The sequence below is a fragment of the Mobula birostris genome, chromosome 3 (genome assembly GCF_030028105.1).
Source record: "Mobula birostris isolate sMobBir1 chromosome 3, sMobBir1.hap1, whole genome shotgun sequence".
NCBI classification, from domain to species: domain Eukaryota; kingdom Metazoa; phylum Chordata; class Chondrichthyes; order Myliobatiformes; family Myliobatidae; genus Mobula; species Mobula birostris.
In genome coordinates this window covers 170,980,775-171,000,252 of record NC_092372.1, presented here as the reverse complement: position 1 = coordinate 171,000,252, position 19,478 = coordinate 170,980,775, and the positions used below count along the sequence as shown (strand labels likewise).

The 19,478-nt window shown below is 37.9% G+C and overlaps 1 protein-coding gene across 10 annotated transcripts in view; it reads right to left on the bottom strand.

Annotated features, from left to right (window-relative positions):
* Positions 1–575: 575 nt before the first annotated feature.
* Positions 576–19,478, bottom strand: part of kat2b (K(lysine) acetyltransferase 2B) — a 115,077-nt gene continuing 96,174 nt past the window's right edge. For 5 of the 10 annotated variants that reach the window (XM_072253676.1, XM_072253669.1, XM_072253672.1 and 2 more), the window contains 6 exons: positions 18,066–18,209; positions 16,843–16,975; positions 16,690–16,726; positions 8,186–8,249; positions 7,978–8,062; positions 576–5,669 (listed from right to left, as the gene is read on the bottom strand). In XM_072253676.1, coding sequence (XP_072109777.1) covers positions 5,476–5,669; positions 7,978–8,062; positions 8,186–8,249; positions 16,690–16,726; positions 16,843–16,975; positions 18,066–18,209 — 657 coding nt within the window. In that variant the 3' untranslated portion in view covers positions 576–5,475. Of the gene's footprint in view, positions 5,670–7,977; positions 8,063–8,185; positions 8,250–16,689; positions 16,727–16,842; positions 16,976–18,065; positions 18,210–19,478 lie in introns of those variants that run through there. The other 5 variants (XM_072253670.1, XM_072253673.1, XM_072253675.1 and 2 more) reach the window with 3 other exon arrangements.

Here is a 19,478-nt window from a genome sequence, read left to right as displayed (position 1 = left end):
TTTACATTGAGCTTCAGAAGGTTGTATGAAATGGGCACTATCCATACTGAATAAGTTCAATTCTTATGGAGTTCTATTTTCAACTCTAAGTAAAAATCTCTTATTCTGAATTTACCTTATTTTACCCATTCTGATAATTCTCCAAGTATCACTAGTAATGCCTTATATAAAGATGTTAAGAGTCAGAAGCAAGAGTGAGCCATTTGGCCCAAACTTGTTCTGCCATTCACCAAGATCAAAAGGGATCTTCTACCTCAATTTATTTTCCTGGCCTAAACACACATGCTTTGATTATCTTGCTATCCAAAAGTCTATTTGTCTCTTTTGAATAAACTCAATGGCTGATGCTTTATAGCCCTGCAGGATGGAGTTTGTGGTGTAATATTCTACAATAGCAGTGTAAAGTTTAGAAAAAAACATGTACAAAATAATATAGTTATATCCAATTCAAATAGCTTAGGAGATGGATGGGAAGAGAAACTAAATACAGTACAAGTAGGCTATGTTGAAGTTGATCATTTGAAAATTACTTTATTTTTCTTAGTACAATATATTAATTTTACAAAAGGACATGTACTATATAAGTAGTAAATATAAAAATTTACAAAACCTCAAAAGTGAAGTTTAAAGTATTGCACAAAATCTACTCCTTTCCTCTAAAAATGAAAAAAAAACAAGATAAATTTAGAAAAATTCTTAATAAGTTAGTCATACCTTTGTTTACATTCTAATTTTACATTATTGGAGAAACAGTTCTTTTAAATAGAAAAACACTAGACCATTTTAAATAAAAACCTTGATGTTCACTTATCTAAATAACGTTCAGTATGTTCTAACAATTAAGAATGGCAATCAACTTATTTGAGGAGGACTGAAGTCTCACAAGCTTAAATCATGGCATCTTAAATCTTAGTTTGCTTTGGAATATTGTCTTAACTAAATCACATTCAAATATTGTATTAACCCCAATTTTGAGAAAATGGAATCCACAGGTCCAATAGGTGGATTTAGCAAGTAACAATATAATTGATTATTTTAACACCTTCTCAAACAACATTTTTGGAATATTCATCCTCTTATATAACAATGGGATGCCACAACCATTTTAGTAACAAAGTGCTTTTAGAAATTCTATCAACAATGTTTTAAAGAAAATAAGGTTACTTTTAGCAAATACACTTTAACACTTGTAAGTATACCACAAACATAATCATTGGTTGAGACTTGCCTTTTTAAGGTCTCATGATCACTAATTCCATATTCATGGAAAAGTTCCACAAAGAGAGAAAATTAGATTCTTCATTTAACCACACATAAACAAGTCACATTTGCTCTTCAGCTCCAATGGACAAACTAAATAGTTTGTAATTAAAAAGACACAATGTGAAGAAACAAGATACATCTTTTCTGTAATGAATGGGAACTCAACATGTAGCAAAAGGCTAAATTTGATAGTTCATTTTCCAAATTAAATTTTAAACTCTGAAATGGGAAAAATGTGATTTATAATGGTTCAAAATTGAATTAATCTGACATGTATAAGAGCATTTTAAGTACAGTTCATCAGTATTTACTACTGCAGAGCAGTATTCTAGTTTTACTGAAAATAGGATCCAATGAAATTTGAGGGCTCTTAATATTATTGCAATACCCTTAGCTTTACAATGAGCCAATCCAAACAAAGATGTGCATGGCTTTCAATTAGGAATTATTACTGTTTCAGTAATGATGGGCCACCAATTAGTTTATAAAAGAATACTGATTTTTGGTCTTTTCTAGCTCTATATTTTAATTGTACTAACATTTTGAGTTTTGCTTGTCCAATGCACAAATCAGGCAAAATACCATGAATATTGAATACTTTAGAAATTAAGCCTAATTAATGTGTAGGGAAGGTGACCAACCTCCATACTACCTACACCACCAACTCACCAACTTTCCCTCCAGTCTTTAAGTTCAAGCAAATCAATTAGACCAAATGTAAATATTCTAGTATTTCTGTATGTTAATGTACTTTTCCGTAATCATCGATTATTTTTCTTTTCACTCATCTGGATTTTGAGGAGATTTAGAATGTGCTACTTGGTAGTAATGTTTCAATGATGTGTACATTTTCAATCAAAATATCAAGGTGCTTTCACATTACCAAAACAGCAAAAGTAAATAAATACAAAGTATCGAATTATATTCATGTGTGTGTATGTGTACACACACACACACATACACACAAAATTTAATGCTCCTATTTATTTGTTTTTAGTAATATGAAAACTCTTTGTGCTTTGATTGAAAATGTATATATCACTGAAGCATATGAGGGGATACTTCACTCAGAGGGTCATGAAAGTGTGGAATGAGTTGCCAGCACAAGTGGTGGATGTAAGCTTGATTTCTACGTTTAAGTTTGGATAGGTACATGGATGGCAGGGTGTGGAGGGCGATGGTCCGGGTGCAGGTCCATGGGAATAGCAAAATGGTTCATCATGGACTAGATGGGTCAAAGGGCCTATTTCTGTGCTGTACTTTTCTATGACTATATGTGGCCCTCACAATTTTGTTTTATGCCTGTCTGACTCAGAACATCAAACAATTTCAATTCTCTAATTTTGGTCTTTTTTTGACAGTGATATAAGACATTTATATAAATATTGTTAACTAATTAAAATATTGGTAAGCTAAAATGTAACGTAAGGTTAACTGTATTAGGAATTCACTTGAATTCAACTAATTTAGTAATTTGTTTTTTTTTCCATAGAATTGCCAAGCATTTATCATAATGTTTTAAAAGGCAGATATTGAATGAATTATTTCCTATTCCTCTTACAAATTACAGAGTTGCTATATCAGGACAGTTCTAAAATATCTGTTTGTGAGGAATGTCTACTGTTCCCATTAAGGTAATTGCATGCTTGAGATTGCAAAACCTTCTATATTTGTTTGAGTAATTCCCCAATTCGGATGAAAAAAAAGTATGATCTTAAAAAAAATTGCTACCCTTAATAAACAATATAACGTTATCCCAAATTATTAAGTGATGTCTCTATCTCTGGGTGACTCATTTGAACAGTAATAACAAACAACTTACTTCGGAACTCAAAAGGTTAGGAACTCTTTAGAGCAATACAGGTTAAAGTATCTCCACTAATTATATAAAACATACTTATTTTGCAACCAAATATTTATTGGAAGAGGGGTTGGTGGTGGATGTTTGAGTAAATCTGTCTGTTAACTGAAATAAAACTAGTAGATTTTACCTGCCCAACAGAGCTGGCAAGGGAGGCATGGACCATTTTGACTGCTGTCTGCATTACGCAGCCATTGGGCTTTCAGTGGAAAACTATCATCCTCGTCCAAACTAACTGGAAGTTTCTATGGTAAACTGGACATAAGTTTGGTCTTGGAGCAGGGAAAGAGCAGTAAGGCCAGTTTTATGAAGGTCAGGAGAATATTCTGTTCATCACTGTGTCAGCACCCATTGTACCAAAATAGTAAATGCCTCTTCTAAACTCCTCTTCCATTAGCCTACCAGATACAGCAATACTAAACAGAGTACAATTTGTGAGGTGCATTCTTGGCGCAGTACTATCCTAAAATGGCAAACAGGACGCTGATTTCCATATACCTGATTTGGATAGCTGCATTGCCACTTAGTCATGGGCTTGGAGATAGACTTCAACAATCAGGTCAGTAAGTCATTCTCCAGCATTTCTGGATGGCTACCAAGTATTCCCACTGGGGTTCAAAATCATTGAATTTCTGCAAACCCCTTAGATCTAACTTCACAAGGACAAGATTCTTATAATTTCAGTTGCAGATTCTTCCCTACATTTAGAGAAACAATTTTTTCATCTCTATATACTTGCATAAGAACTAAAAGGAAATGGATAAAAATATCCTTCATGATATATGTAAACTATCCCGAATGGTTTTTTATCGAGGATGGAATGTAACATGGTTACTACAATGGCAGAAAAGGTAAGTTAAGGAGAATAGGGGAGTTAAATATAGTTATCTGTTTAGACTTGGGTACAAATATGTGGCCAAATAACACCATCTTGCAGACCGATAGACAAAAATTTGTGATATTTGCACAGAAAATTCCAAAAATAAATTTATCTTCCTACTGTAAGGAGTCTGTATAAATCAGACTGTTACAAGAAATACACAATGACTTTCCTCAGCTTGTAGAACTAGAGAATTTCATAGTTTGGAAATGTTCTCCTCCCATATAAATTTAAAACATTTTAAACATTTAAAATGTACCGTCTGCAAATTAAAACATGTAACTTGTTTCTGAATAGAAAACTTTCTCTATTATGTTATCTCAGTTGAGGATATTATATTTCATCTTAAACATTATTTTGTTTTTATTGTCAGCCTGTTATTGATACTGAAAGATACCTTTATACACACTCTCCTTCAAACCAAAATATTCAGAAATTCATGTAAGAATTTGTGCTTCACAATTTCAAGAAGATACCTTTCCCTTAAAGAGCATGTCTAATAGCCAAGGGTTAGAAGCCTGCAAGCTTATTTGGTGTTTAAATAGCTGAAGCCTTTGGGTTAGAAATCTGTCCCCAGTTACAATGCTGAACATGTAATATTATTGTATTTGCATACAGAAGCTCCAATCTGAAATTCAGTTCCATTATTACCTACGATGTTATCAAATCTTGAAGGCAAATATCACACAATTTAGCATGTGAAACAGAGTCCAAAATTCCACTCCACAGCTTTACAGCACAGAGTACCAAAAGCTCTTAGCAATCTGTCAAACCAGATCCTTTTTGTCTGGATCTTGGCTAATAGTTACAGTGTTTAAGAAGTTCACTGGGAAGAGCTCCTACCCCCAAAGAAGACTTAATGATCTTGCTCATTAGTCACTTCTATGAGGTAGAGTAGTAATCATGGGCTTCAAGAATACTTGCAGACCAGTTAGGTAAAATAATGCCTTAGTGAATTAAATTTTTGTTGTTTCTTTGCCTCCCCACAATGGCAAGAAATGCAAATATAACTGACAAGTGTAAATTTGAGTGCTAATAAATGAGACAGCAGAAACACTCCAATGATATGTGTTCAAGTTTATGAGTGCACTACCACCAGCCTTCTAACCCAGCATGGAAACACACTACCCCCTACCTAACAGTAGTTTCACTAAAGGAATACATGAAGTTTCCGCAAACAAATCATCTCTCAATGTATTAGCACGTGTTCACATACCTCTGCTCCAAACACTGTATAATCAGCAGGCATTTTCCAGGCCTCAACACAATAACGTGGAAATAACTTCTCAGGAGAGCTCTTGGCATACAATTGATCCAATGTGCTTTGAATTGTAACTGACTGGATTAACAATTTCCCAAACAGCTGTTGTTTAGAGTTACTGGTAAGCACTGTAACAGGCCCACTGTATATAGTACATTATTATATAGTACATTAAACGAGCAGGCTTATCAGGTCACCAAATACTTGAAATCATTTGTCAATCAGTCCAGCTTCTTTTATTTTAGTGTAAAAATTTTTTTCCAAGATATTGGCACACTTGAAGTATTCACTTTCTGGAGGATTGTATTCTCGACAGTTTGTGAAGATGCGCTGCATATCTGCCATAAATAATTTTTTTGTCACATAATAACGGTTCTTGACACGTTCACTCATTGTCTTCAGATCTTGAAAGCAATCATACCAAAGGAAGATATTATCACAATGCATAATCTAATGCAAATATATCCTCCAGTATGGAGCATCAATTGTGTAAGCAAGACTCCATGCAAGGTTTCACCAAAACTCTAAATATCATTAACAGGATTTTCACTAGTAAGTGCACAAAACAGGAGTAACTGGGTGTAAATCGCAGGCAAAATGCATATTTTGTTTCATTTATATCAACATGCTGAAATAAATATAACGATCAGGCAACCTGCTTCCAAATATTGCCAGCAATCAAAGTTCAATTTCAACCCTCTCCATTCCTCAATCATCTTCCAAACCATACAATAAAGGCTAACATAACATTTCTTGCCCTAAATGCTTGCTTATTAATTCAAGGTGATTTATGGGCTAGAAATTTCAAATCTCACCTTTCAAAGTATGTTGCTTTTCTAATATGCATTATGAAAGAAACTTAAGATAATTTGCACGATACCATCTGCCACCATCTTACCAAATTAATCAGTCAGTATCTCTTTGTGCCTTCTTAGCAATTAATAATTTCAACTAACGACATTAACAAACTTACTAAGTCACTCAAAATATGCATGTCACTGTCAAGGCTAGTGGTTAATGACCATCCCTAAATTCCCTAAAATGAGTAGTGGTAAGCCCTAGTGGTAAAGATACTCCAACAAATTATTGGGCAAGGCAATCCAGGATTTAGATGCAGTAACAATGAAGGGACTTCCAAGTTAGGGTGGTTCATGACTTAAAAGGGAACCAGCAGTAGGTGATGATCACAAGTGTCTGAAGATCTGGTGGAAGCTGATATCAAGGGTAAGATGTGGCACACTGCAGCTGTGGGACATCATGGATGGAAGTGGGAGTGATTAAGCTTGAACATATGGTGCCAATTAAATCAGTTGCTTTGCCTAGCATAGTGCCATTCGTTGCTAGAGCCCCTCTACTACAGACAGGTCACACTACAAATGTATGGTGCGGATCATAGAAAAGCTTTAGGGAGTTGAGAAGTGAATCACTTGCCACAGAGGCTGTTTTTGCAGACACATTATTTGTGTTAGCTAACTCTGGCCAGTGGTGACCCCAGTTTTTGATGGTGGAGGAATTCAGTGATACTGTTTATTTTCAAACATTGGTAGTTAAACTTTTTCTTGTTGGAGATGATCACTGCCTTGCATTTGCAAAGCAAATGTTACAAATGATTGAATGTTGCACGAATCCTTGTTCCAGTTGGCTCGGGCTGCTTCATTTACTGAGTTTTGCAATAATCAGCAAACATCTCCATTCTGACCACAACATTAGGTAGGTTATTGATGAAGTAACTGAGAATGACTGGGCCAAGGCCTTGATTTTGAACAACTCATGGAGCAATATACTTCCAACAACTACAATCACCTTTCTTTGTACATGTTTTGACTTCAACCAGAAGTAAACTTTCACTTTAACTTCAAGTTTACTGGAATTCCTGCTGTCATATTTGATCAAATGATGTTGTCACCCTCACCTTGCTTCAGAAGTCCAGCCCCTTTTCCCCATGTCAGGACCATGGCTGTAGTAAGGCCTAATGATTCTAGCATAACCTAAGCCCTACATCAGTGAACTGGTCTGTTGGATAGTTGTGTGTCAAATACCTGCTCTCACTTTAGTGATGATTAAGAATAGGATGCTGAGATTAAAAAAGGCTCAATTGGCTTTGTTTTGTTTCTTGTGGGCAGGGCGTACCTTGGAAATTTTCTATACTGTCAGTCAGTCGTGCTGGGACAGGCAGATTTGAGGCAGAGTTAGTTCAGGAGAACAGGTCATCAGCAATGTGGCAGTGCACCCAACCCTTTACCTTTCCCACCCACCTGGCTTCACCTATTACTTTCTAGCTTGTCTTCTTCCCACCCTTTTATTCTTCCCCTTTAAACTTCCCCTTTCCTTTCCAGTCCTGAAAAAGGGTCTTGGTTTGAAATACTGAGTGTTTATTCATTTCCACAGTGGCTGCCTAACCTGCCAAGTAACTCCTTTGTGTGTGTTGCTCTTTTCTGTAAGGACTGCGTTTTCAAGGACACGAATGAACCTGACATATCAACACAACTCCTGGAACAGTGCTCGACAATGGAAGAGAGTGTGATGAGTTTGTGATGCATATTCTACCTTGTTTTTGTTCTATCGTTATAAAAGCATTTCTCCTTGACGCAGGGAGTACTGGCAAATGTAACATAAAAGTTTCTTTTAGGTTACACTCCAAGCTGCAATTTCTAAAAGAAATAATTAGGGGCCTGAGCGTTTATAGTTTCAAAAAAAAAAAATCGTACACACCCATTGGAAAGCGAATGACTTCATAATAACCAGGGGCATCAGTTTTCTTAACTGGTTCCATGAATGGCCAAGCACTTTGGTGACTCTGTTAATTATAATATAGCAGGATAAGCAATTCAGATTCTTAGCTTCATGAGGCAAAAAAATATAAAAGCAGTAAATGACTGTTAGCATTAAGGTAGGATTTTAAGCTACATTTGGTCTTTACCTTTACTTGCTGCAAAATATTCTTTAAGGTATTGTAAAGCTGTTCAGGGTCCCGTGAGTCTTTTCTGAAACAAATTTTAACATCAATTGCATTTTGAATGAGAAGACAAAAATCTTATCCTTTAATATTTAATTTCCTTCAGCAAAGAGGTTGAAAGAAGCAGTACATTTAACCGAGAAAATACACTTTAACTTCGTTGAACCTGGACCAGAATACCATGTCACATGTCAAAAAGGCACGGTGTACCTTTGTCCATATTCAAAAGATTATGGTTTCAGTTACACATCCCAGTAGCAGAAATTCCTTGCCATCAGCATGAACTCAATTACCGCAGGCCTCCTGACCAAAATGCAAACATTCTCCAAGTCCCAAAGTCAATTTTTAACCTGGTGAATAATGAGAATAAAATCATCTCCCTTTATTCAAAGGATCCAGTTTCCTGAACCTCTTGCGTGGAGGTTAAATGCAAAACTGGCTATTCCAAGTGTGCCATGCTATTTTGTGATATCTAAAACCAATGGGTCTGAATGAATTGATAGATTCAGCTGTCAGCTGGCTGAAGATGTTGCTGGGTTGCAACCCAAAATGTTAATGAACCACCAATGTTTGTTGCTCGGCCCACTGTGTTGCTCCAGCAAATAGTTACTTCACTTAAAAAAGTTAAGTTTAGCTAAGGGTAAGTTGACTTTTCATTACTTCAAAAATTCTCAGCTGCTTTTTGTGCTCTGGCTGCAGCGCTTTACTTACCATCACCAGTAATGAAGTGAGCAAAACGCTGATTGCATCCAGAGGAATAGATGCAAGGAAGGCCAACAAAACAATAGGAGTCATGCAATCACAAACATTTGATAGTGGGGCTGGGATGAGTGGTGAATGGAATATCAGTGCAATAGACAGTAGCTAATTATGACTCAGAGATGAGTAATTCTTGCCTACAAAAATAATTAAGATTTGGAATGCAAAATGGAAATGTGATTGATAAATTGATGCCTTAATTTTGAAGTTTAAGGCACCGATTAGAAAGTGCATTTAAAACAAAGTTCAGAAATAATATGAATGAACAGCAAAGTTGGCTGGAGTTGTATTCTTGCTTATTCTCTTGGCAATATTTTGATATTGTTATGCTTTAAAAAAAAAGCTACAGTGGATAATCTCCTAATTCAACTGCTTAAATTCTCTGCAGTGAAAATAAACAAATTTAAATGTCAAGATCGTTAGATAACAATTTTTTTCTCCTTTAGTAAAATGTTATTTTTACTGAATTGATGCCCTAGGACCATTAGAAGCTTCCCTCATAATGCAGTCATTGCCTATAACTAATATTCATCTGTAATTGCACTGACACTGAACAGCTTGACTGACATCGACAGATTCCAACTTATACTTGACACTAAATGGCATAAAAATTGGAGAAATGTCCACCATGGGTATCCCGAAATCATCCAGAAACTTAAAAGGGCCAGTTACAAAGCAGATTATTTGAAGGGTGGCATATTTCCTGATTACCTATTCATTCTAACATGTACGACACAAAGCTCAGGAATCTGATAGAATAATAACCACTTGCCCTGAGGAATGCATCTCCAACAGCACACAAGATGGCCAATATCATCCAGGACACAGCACTGAATGTTCATGTGTGGCATACAGTGAACATTCACTCTCTGTTATCAGTGCATTGGAGAGAGAGGATTCCATCACGTGACTTGTCCATAGTGAAAAGGTCTTAGGAAGTCATGAGATAAGCCTTGGATGTTGCATCAAATGTTATGTAGCTTCTGACCTAACTTCTTGTAGTCCTATGATTTCTATGATTCTGGTCACTAATGCGTGGTGGTATAGGGATAATGATGGCAAAGTCACTGAATTTCAGAGGTGGCAGTAACAGCTGGAGATGGTAAATGCCTGGCACTTGTGTGCCACAGATGCAACTTGCCACTTACCAGCCAGACCTGAATGCTGTCTAGGTCTTGCCATAGAGATTTCGGCGTCAAAATAGTTTGAAAACATTTTCTTTTTGCTTTGCATAATACATTATTCTTACTGAACTGATGTCTTTAGGAGCATTAGAAATTTCTCTCATGGTGCAGGCACTGGCTATAATTAATATCCATCCATAATTGCACACAATCTGTACAGCCTGACTGACAGGTGGTTGCCATGGACAGGTTCCAACTTACCTCTGACATTCTACGGCATAACCATTGACAAAAAGCCCACTATCAACATCCTGAAATTTCTGTTTCAGTTGATGAGTTGCTCAGTCAGCAACGAACATCAAGCCACTGGTGAAGTGGCTGAAGGTAGGCTGGGTTAGGACAATACCCTGAGGAAATCAGCGGTGAAGTGGCTGAAGATAGGCTGGGTTAGGACAATACCCTGAGGAAATCAGGAAGGGATGGTTTGGGGCTGGGGTGATTGAAATGTGACAAGCACAATAATCTGTGGTCGGTAAATCACTAGAGGGGATTCTGAGGGAAAGGATATGCATGTATTTGGAAGGACGGTTTGATTAGGTATAATCAGTATGGCTTTATGCATGGGAGATCATGCCTCATGAATTAGACTGAGTGTTTTCAGTAGTCAATGAGGGCAGTTTAATAGATTTGGTCTAGTCTATAGGGACTACATTAAGTCCCCTGATAAGGATCTGCATGTTAGGCTGTTTTTGAAAGTTACATTGCATGGGATCTAGGGAGAGCTAACTAATTGAATACACAGTTGTCTTGATGGTAGGAAGCAGAGCATGATAGTGAAGGCCTGTGGCTAGTGGTGTCAGTGTTAGGCCTATTGTTGTTTGTCATCTATATCAATGAGTTACATGAGAGTATATGCAAGGCATGGTTAGTCAATTTGCAGATGACACTAAAATAGGTGATGTTACCGAGAGTAAATATGGTTATTACGAATTTCAGAAGGACCTTGACTAGCTGGGTAAATGAACCAAAGAATAGCAAATTAATTCAGATAAATGCAAGATGGTGTATTCTGTGAATTGCTGAGGAGAGCTGTACAAAGGGACCGAGGAGTACAAGTACATGATTCCTTGTAAGTGGCCCCAGCGGTAGACAGATTGGTGACAGCAGCTCCTGGCATGCTGGCCTTCATCAGTCACGGAACTGACTAGCGATATTGGGATGCTATGCTGCAGTTGGTCAACCTACTATAGGGAAGATGCCATTAAGCTGGAAAGAGTGCTGAGAAGCCGCTGCCAGAACTTGATAGGGAGGGTTATAGAGAGGGATTGAGTAGACTGGGACTTTATTCCTTGGAATGTAGGAGAAAGAGGGGGTGCATTGTAGAGGTGTATAAAATCATGTCAGTCGTTGATAGGGTGAATGAAAACAGTCTTAGTCTCAGGTTTGGGAAATCAAGAACTAGGGGACATAGGTTCAGGATGAGAGGGGAGAGATTTACTAGGAACCAAAGGGTGAAATCAGCAGTCAGGAGAAGTGGTTGAGCTAGCTACCTTAACATTTAAAAGAAATTTGGACAGGTACATAGATAGCAAAGGTTCAGAGGGGTATAGAAGATACAACGGCAAATGGGACTAGCTTAAATAGAAATTTTGGTCGGCATGGACCAGTTGGGCCACATGGCCTCTTTCCCTGTTGTGAGACTCTATGACTATTTTTCATTAGACGTGGTACGAGTTCAACCGGAGAACTGTCTTCCCGTTGGTAAATGGCCATTATGACACATTGGTGCCACACTCAGTCAAACAGAGCCAGGTGGCCCCAAGTTCTAGGCGACCAACTCTGTACCAACTCAATGTCTACTCTTTCAAGGGTTTAGGGTCTCATTCTTCCAAATTCAAGAAGTGTAAAAGCACAGACTGTTTAATCTCTTTTGAAATGACAAATCTGACGTTCCTTGTACTGCTTTTGTACCATCTTAAGGTCAGGAGTGGGGATGTTTGCATTTGGATGCATGACTTTCAAATCAGTTGCAGCACCTCAGCAAATGAAACAGTCCATTTCTACACGTGGCAAGAACCAGACATCATCATAGGCTGATAAGTGACAAATGTCATTCAACACAGCAGCGGCAGCATAAGCGAGAGACAGCCCAACCACATATTTGAAATTCGCCAGCACTACCATTGCTGAGTCCTGCACTATCAACCACAACACATCACCAATAATCAGAAACCCAGCTCATCTACTCATATAAATATTGTGGATACAAGACCAGGTTTGCAAGCTGAGCATCCTGCAACATATGACTCACCTCCCCACACCCATCATTTACAAGGCACACATTCGGGGTATAATGTGGTCGCCTCACTACAGGAAGGATGTGGAAGCATTGGAAAGGGTACAGAGGAGATTTACCAGGAGACTGCCTGGTTTAGAGAGTAGCATTATGATCAGAGATTAAGGGAGCTAGGGCTTTACTCTTTGGAGAGAAGGAGGATGAGAGGAGACATGATAGAGGTATACAAGATATTAAGACGACGAGATAGAGTGGATAGCCAGCGCTTCTTCCCCAGGGCACCACTGCTCAATACAAGAGGACATGGCTTTAAGGTAAGGGGTAGGAAGTTCAAGGGGGATATTAGAGTAAGGTTTTCCACTCAGGGAGTGGTTGGTGCGTGGAATGCACTGCCTGAGTCAGTGGTGGAGGCAGATACACTAGTGAAATTTAAGAGAGTACTAGACAGGTATATGGAGGAATTTAAGGTGGGGGGTTATATGGGAGGCAGGGTTTAAGGGTCGGCACAACATTGTGGGCCGAAGGGCCTGTACTGTGTTGTACTATTCTATGTTCTATAATGGGATACTCTCTGTTTGCCTTGATGAATAAAGCTTAAACCTCTCTTAAGCTGCTGTACACCGTCCAGGAAAGAGCAAACTACTTGACTGGTCGCCCATCTAGTGTCTCAAACACTGATTTCCCACCACAGGCAGTCATGGTGTATAGCAGTAACAAAACACAGTGCACTGACTTGCCCAGGCTAGACCCAACCTGTGACCAGTTACAGCAAAAAGGACATAGCTGGTGGGCACGTAGAGAACACCATTACCTGAAGATTCTTTTCCAAGCTTAATGCCATTTTGACTTGTCACTTGGTACTGGTCTTTCAATGCAGGATCCAAATCCTAGAACTCTCTATTCAATAGCATTGTCTGAATAAGGCAGGAGAAACTGCAGAACTTCAAGAACGGGGCTCACCATCTACCTTTCATGGGAATTTTGAGATGCGCAACAAATGCTCACATTGTCAGCAGTACCCAGATCCCATCAATGAATGAGGAGATTCAGTATGTTACCAAGGACTCTTGCAAGTTTCTACAGATTTTCAGTGGACGGCATTCGGATTGGCTGCATCACTGCCTGGTATGGAGTCTCCAAAGAAAGAGGCTGCAGAGGGTTGTAGACGCAGCCAGCTCTATCACGTGACAGCCCTCCCCACAATCGCGGCATCTTTAAGAGGCGGTGCCTCAAGACAGTGGCATCAATCAGTGAGGACACTCATTGCCTAGGTCATGCCCTCTTCTCATTACTACCAACATGGAGAGGGTACTAGGAGCCTGAAGACCCACACTCAACTTCACTATTCCTTTTTCGTACTATCTATCTATCTATTTATCTATCTATCTATCTATTTATTTATTTATTTATTTAATTTTATTTTATTTTAACTGTTAAAGACCATTCTGGAGTTATGACATTATGGATATCATAATTATTGAATAAATAAAAACCAGTTTTTCATGAAATAAAACCTGTAAACAATTTAATAGGACATTCTGATTCTGTCCCATTGAAACTACATAGGGGAAGACAACTAGCTAGTTCTCCTGCTTTCTGCACGTTGCTAAGGTGTATCCTTGCCACATAATGCTCAGTTGCAGGACAAGTTCTATTTTGTCTCAACTTTCTGGTTAGTTTATTTATTTTTAATTACTTATTGAGAGAGATACAGTGTGGAACAGGCCCTTCAAGCCGTGCCACTCAGCAACTCCCGATTTAACCAAATCACGGGACAATTTACAATGACCAATTAACCTATCAACCGGTACGTCATTGGACTGTGGGAGGAAACCGGACAAAGCCCACGTGGTTCACGGGGAGAAGGGTACAGACTCCTTACAGACATCGGTGAGAACTGAACCCAGGTCGCTGGTGATGTGCTAACCACTACGCTACCCTGCCCTGCCACCCCAGTTGTACAGTATATTCATGGTGCCATCCCTCAAAACCAACAAAAGGAATATGTTTTGGGTTTTGGGACAGGCACTAGTGCTGAATATCCAAAGAGGTGCTGCTAGTTGGTATGTGCTACCATTATAAATCTGCAAATTTACCCGACTGTGTTCAAAATGTTAAATAGGTGATCACAGCAAATGAAACTGTTGTTTTCTTTGTGTTGAAGAAGTTTAAACATGGTGTCAAGAGAGTGAGATTCTCTTGGATTCTCTCTCGAAGGTTCCCTGTGTGAACAGACATCGATGTTTCCCAGTTACGGTGCCCGTGTGCCACAGTTTTAGGCAATCACAACAGCAACCTATAGTAATTCCTTGTACCTTGCGTTGTACTGCTTCCCAAAAAACAACTTTCTTGATATATGTCAGTGATAACAGCCTTGATTCTGAGTTTCCAATCAAACAAGAAAGAAGCCATGTTGGATCTGGTTTTGGAGAGTGAAATAGGCCTTGTGGGTCCTTTGTCAGTGGGATAATGATCATCAGATTTTAAATCTGAGGTTAAGAATGGATCTGAAATGGTCTATGGAGTAGTAAAAACAAAATCAAATCAGTGCCTTCCAAAGGGTAGAGTTAGAGAAGGAATAGAGCAATGAGATTGATGGGATTACCTACCAGAAGCTGGCATAGTTTCAATGGATCAAACTGCTTCCTTTTGTCTTATAACAATTCTATAATTTAGTGACTACCAATTTAATTTGTCTATATACTGGACTCAAGTGTTTACTGTAACCAGTTCATTACACCAAAAACTCTGCAGCACAGAATGCGTCTATGGAGAAATGCACACAGCAGCTTCAGAATCTAGGGCAGCAGTTCCAAATCTGGGGTCCACAGATTCCTGGGATAATGGCATAAAAAGGTTGGGAACCCAGATCTAGAGTCCAGAAAAGCTGAAGGATGTTGAAGGTGAAGTAAATGCTTAATGAACTAATAATTGGGATACAGACATTATTGGTCAAACGACAAGTCCCTGAAAAGGTGGGAGTGTGCCTTGAAATGGTCTTAAACTAATGGTATATATCAATATTGGTAAGTATAGAGTTACAGGATTTTGATTCTGCCATAGAAAAGAATGGTAATCTATGCCCAAGTTAGGACTTTCTGGGTCCAGAATATAAACTTGTACATATAGTGTCCTAATATATTTGTCTCCATATGGAGGCAGAGATATGGATTTAATTTCTCCACTGTTACTTTCGACGAGGAGTACAGCAGCAAAGTGGGTAGAATAGGGTCGACAGCCAGGCTGAAGGGAATATTTGGGTGCTACAGTTAATAGAGCTACTACCTTAAAGCTCCAGCAATCCAAACTCGGTCATGACTTACCTCCCAATCGAGTGTATATTCTCTGTGTGATCATGTGGGCTGAGAGAGGTTAAATCCACACTCAACCAGGCAAGTGAAAGGTGTGGGATTGATGGGAAAAGAGGGTGGTTTCTGTGCTGTATCTCACTGTGACTATTTGTGTTTTCACCACTTTAACTGGCAGAGGTCGTGGGTGAATTTAGGGGCTACTCCAAGTAACTTGCTGCATTTCAATGTGCAGGAAGTACATTCTGCAACTGCAACTTTCCGTGTGGTGAAAGGGTGCTTTTCAATGATTTCTTTATCCTGTCCAGTACCACTAATACGTATTGTTGCAGATAGAGCCAAAAGACCAAGTTGGAGGTTTTCTATCAAATTCCTTCCCTGGATGTGGTGGGAAAGTTTAAACAGTCAAACAGTGAAGCATTCACTACAGAATACCCATCCTCTGACTTGCTCCTGCAGTCTTTATACTGATATGGCTATTCCAGTGACTATGGGTAGTAGAGAACATCCGCTTTTTACATGATCACTCAAATTTTAAGTGAGTGAGTGACTGGACAGGAGAAGAGGAGATGACAAAGAACTAGTATACAGAGACACAGAGATGTTGGCTTTCTCTTGTTGGTGATCAACACAGGAGCTATGAGTTGATCCTTTTCAAGCTCAAGTTTAATTGTCATTCAACCATACAAACGTTTATACAGTTAAACGAAACAGCATTCCTCCAGGACCAAGGTGTGAAACACAGTACATACAGTCACAAACAGTACATATAGCTATGATAGCACATACGGTCACAAAAAATAATATTAACACAAGTCCCTGAGTGGCATGGCTTGAAGATTGATGGCGCATGGGATATTGTCCTGGAAGCCACGTTTCTGCAAGAACAAGTACGCAGCAGTTCCTCATCTCACGCTTTCCCAATTTACTTAAAAGTTCTCCTGCTGTAGTTACAGTTATTGTTTTTTTAAACAGACTTACCCTCTTTCTTTTCCGCTAGGTTTCCAACCAGATTCCTCTGTTGATAAATTAAATCACGTCAGCTCTTGTCCACTGAAATCATGTTTAATTTTGAAATTGGATTGGGTAACACATTCTAGCTTTGTTACAAAGAGTAGCCAAAACACTTCAAACCTGTGCTAGTTTGCTTACTTATTCCAGGTATACTTTCAATGGGGATTTGTCGCACTCCCTCTTTGAAGCAGGAGAGTCCTGGGTACACTTTGCGAATCTGTGCCTGTTTTCTTTCTATCAATTTTTTTATAATCTTAAGGCAAAAGAGAGTATGGAATAATTAGGGATGAGAACTAGCTTGGAAAGACGTTTCATTTACTATGCCTAATAGACCACAAAAATCCGTTAACTAAAATATTCAATAATGAAGAAATAATAAGAAAACATTGAAAATATACTGCAGCTCATATACAGCCAACCTGTAAATCTAAAGGTAAGCCAACACTATAGGTGTTGCACTTCACTAGAATTTAAACTGAATTGTAGGGCATAGAAAAATGAGGAAGGGGTAGGAAATAAGGCAACAGAAATATTAATTACTAAGTGAAAAGTAAGGATTAAATTGCCTGATGCACAATCCCGTCTGTTGAAAAATGCCTGCCTGTGTCCTGCTGCTGGTGAAAGGGGGATGACATTAGTTGAAATGGAAGGAAGGAGTTAAAAACAAGATACATGGTTCAGTTATCTTAAGGGAATATCTTATTTGAGAACAGAGGACTCTGCATCTCATGTTCTCGTAAGTTATTGCTTATTTATTTATTATTATTACTTTCTTTTTGTATTTGCAGTTTGTTGTCTTTTACACGTGGTTGAATGCCCAGTTGGTGCGGTCTTTCATTGATTCTATTATGGATTTATTGAGTATGCCCGTAAGAAAATTAATCTCAGGGTTGTATAGGTGACATATACATACTTTGATAATAAATTTCCTCTATACTTTTGATATTTCAGAAACTTCACTGCAATAGACCGAGTCTCAGGACAGGCAGAATAGAAACTGGAAGAAATGAATCAGTACAGGGAAAAAATAATATTTCATTGGTAAATTATTGATAAATTATTTCTGCTCTATCAGTTATTTGCATATAATCAATTTTGCTAAAGGCAACATTTGCTACTCAGACTTCGCTTTTATCCATTGAAAGTTATATTTTCCTTATTTGTAGATTTAATTTTACTTAGCAGAAAGCAATAGTGCAAACACTAATTAGATCTAGTTTCATTCAAAAATAAATAAAGGTTTGTATCTTGGAAGTAAACTTGCTAACTTGACTTCCAGTCTTAAGCACAGTTGAAAGAAACACTGGAAAATGAAACATCAACAAGGTATAGAAAGCATTCACCTCCTTCTGTTTCTTTATGATCACAGAGAACTCAGTGTACGGGATCCGTGGATTTAGCTCACATCCCATCAGAGTGGCACCTTCATAGTCTTTAATGTAACCAACATACTTCACTTTTGGAACTTTTATATCCTTTGAGAATCCCTGAAACAATTCAGAATCTCAGTTTTGTTTTGTCATCATTTTCCAAAACTAAATGGAAAATAAATTCTCAAAAGATAAAACTTTATTTACCCAGAAGGAAATTATTGTTGCAAGGTTGTTCAGTCAGAAATATATACTTCAAAATACAAAATGTAAGCAATATAACAAAAGTGATTAAGCTGAGAACCAGTTCTAAAAATTTCAACCTTTTCCAAATCTGTATCAATCAATACACTCTATTAAAGATTAACAATACACATCGGTTGCTCAGATGTAAAATAATTAAATGAATTGGACTTCACTTCAAGTTATTTAAATTTAAATGATCATGTATACAATGATATCAGACAGCAAGATTTACATATTGTAAGATATCTGAAAATTACTATCGCATTTAGTTCAGATATTTTGAGCTAAATTGTATCGAATCCAAATTGGGTTAGTCCAAGATCAATTTTGCATGCTATCAGAGCTCTCATTCATAAGTGGTGATTAACTATGGTGCTCAGTGAAGCACTTGCAGCGTGCAACAGTTAATTAGTAAGTCCATTTGTAAAAATGACCCATTGAATTTAATAAAGTGGAGAGTATTTTGTTCTGAAAATCAAGCTGAAAGTAGAAAGTAAATATCTCTTCAACCTAATGGTACAAAATTTGTATTTGCATGGCATACTATTTCAACCTTTATATTCACATAATTAATAATACAATCCATAAGCAACTTCCTGTAGATGGTGCAAATTTGGATAGAAACAGAGAAAACAGATCTAACAGTTCAAGTTCTGCTTGAACTTAAACATTAATTCTGATCTGCTGAATATTTCCAGTATTTTCTGTTTTTAATAACAGAATCATAATCAATTGTCTAGGAATCAGTGAAACTACTCTTTATTTTCTTTGATGTGTCGTTGTTTCAATACTTTTCTAAAGCCTGCTAACTATAGTGCTGCTCCTCACCACCAACAAATCTCATGATGAAATGGAGCTCACCTACAGAACCATGGGAAGCCGTTAAGCCAACATCATCTGTAATCTAGAAATAAATTCACCCCAACCCCAGTCATTTAACTGCTGTACATTGACGATCCTCACACATGCTTATCTGAAGGCTGAGACCCAGGTTACCGTCAAAGCATTCGAGAAGATGGGCGCTTGCATTTTACTTCCACAGAACACAAATTCTCTTCCCACCAGTTCCTACCCTCCAGCAATATAAACTTATCACAAGACTCTGGAAAACGTGGACTATTTCCTATATTTTGGGAACCA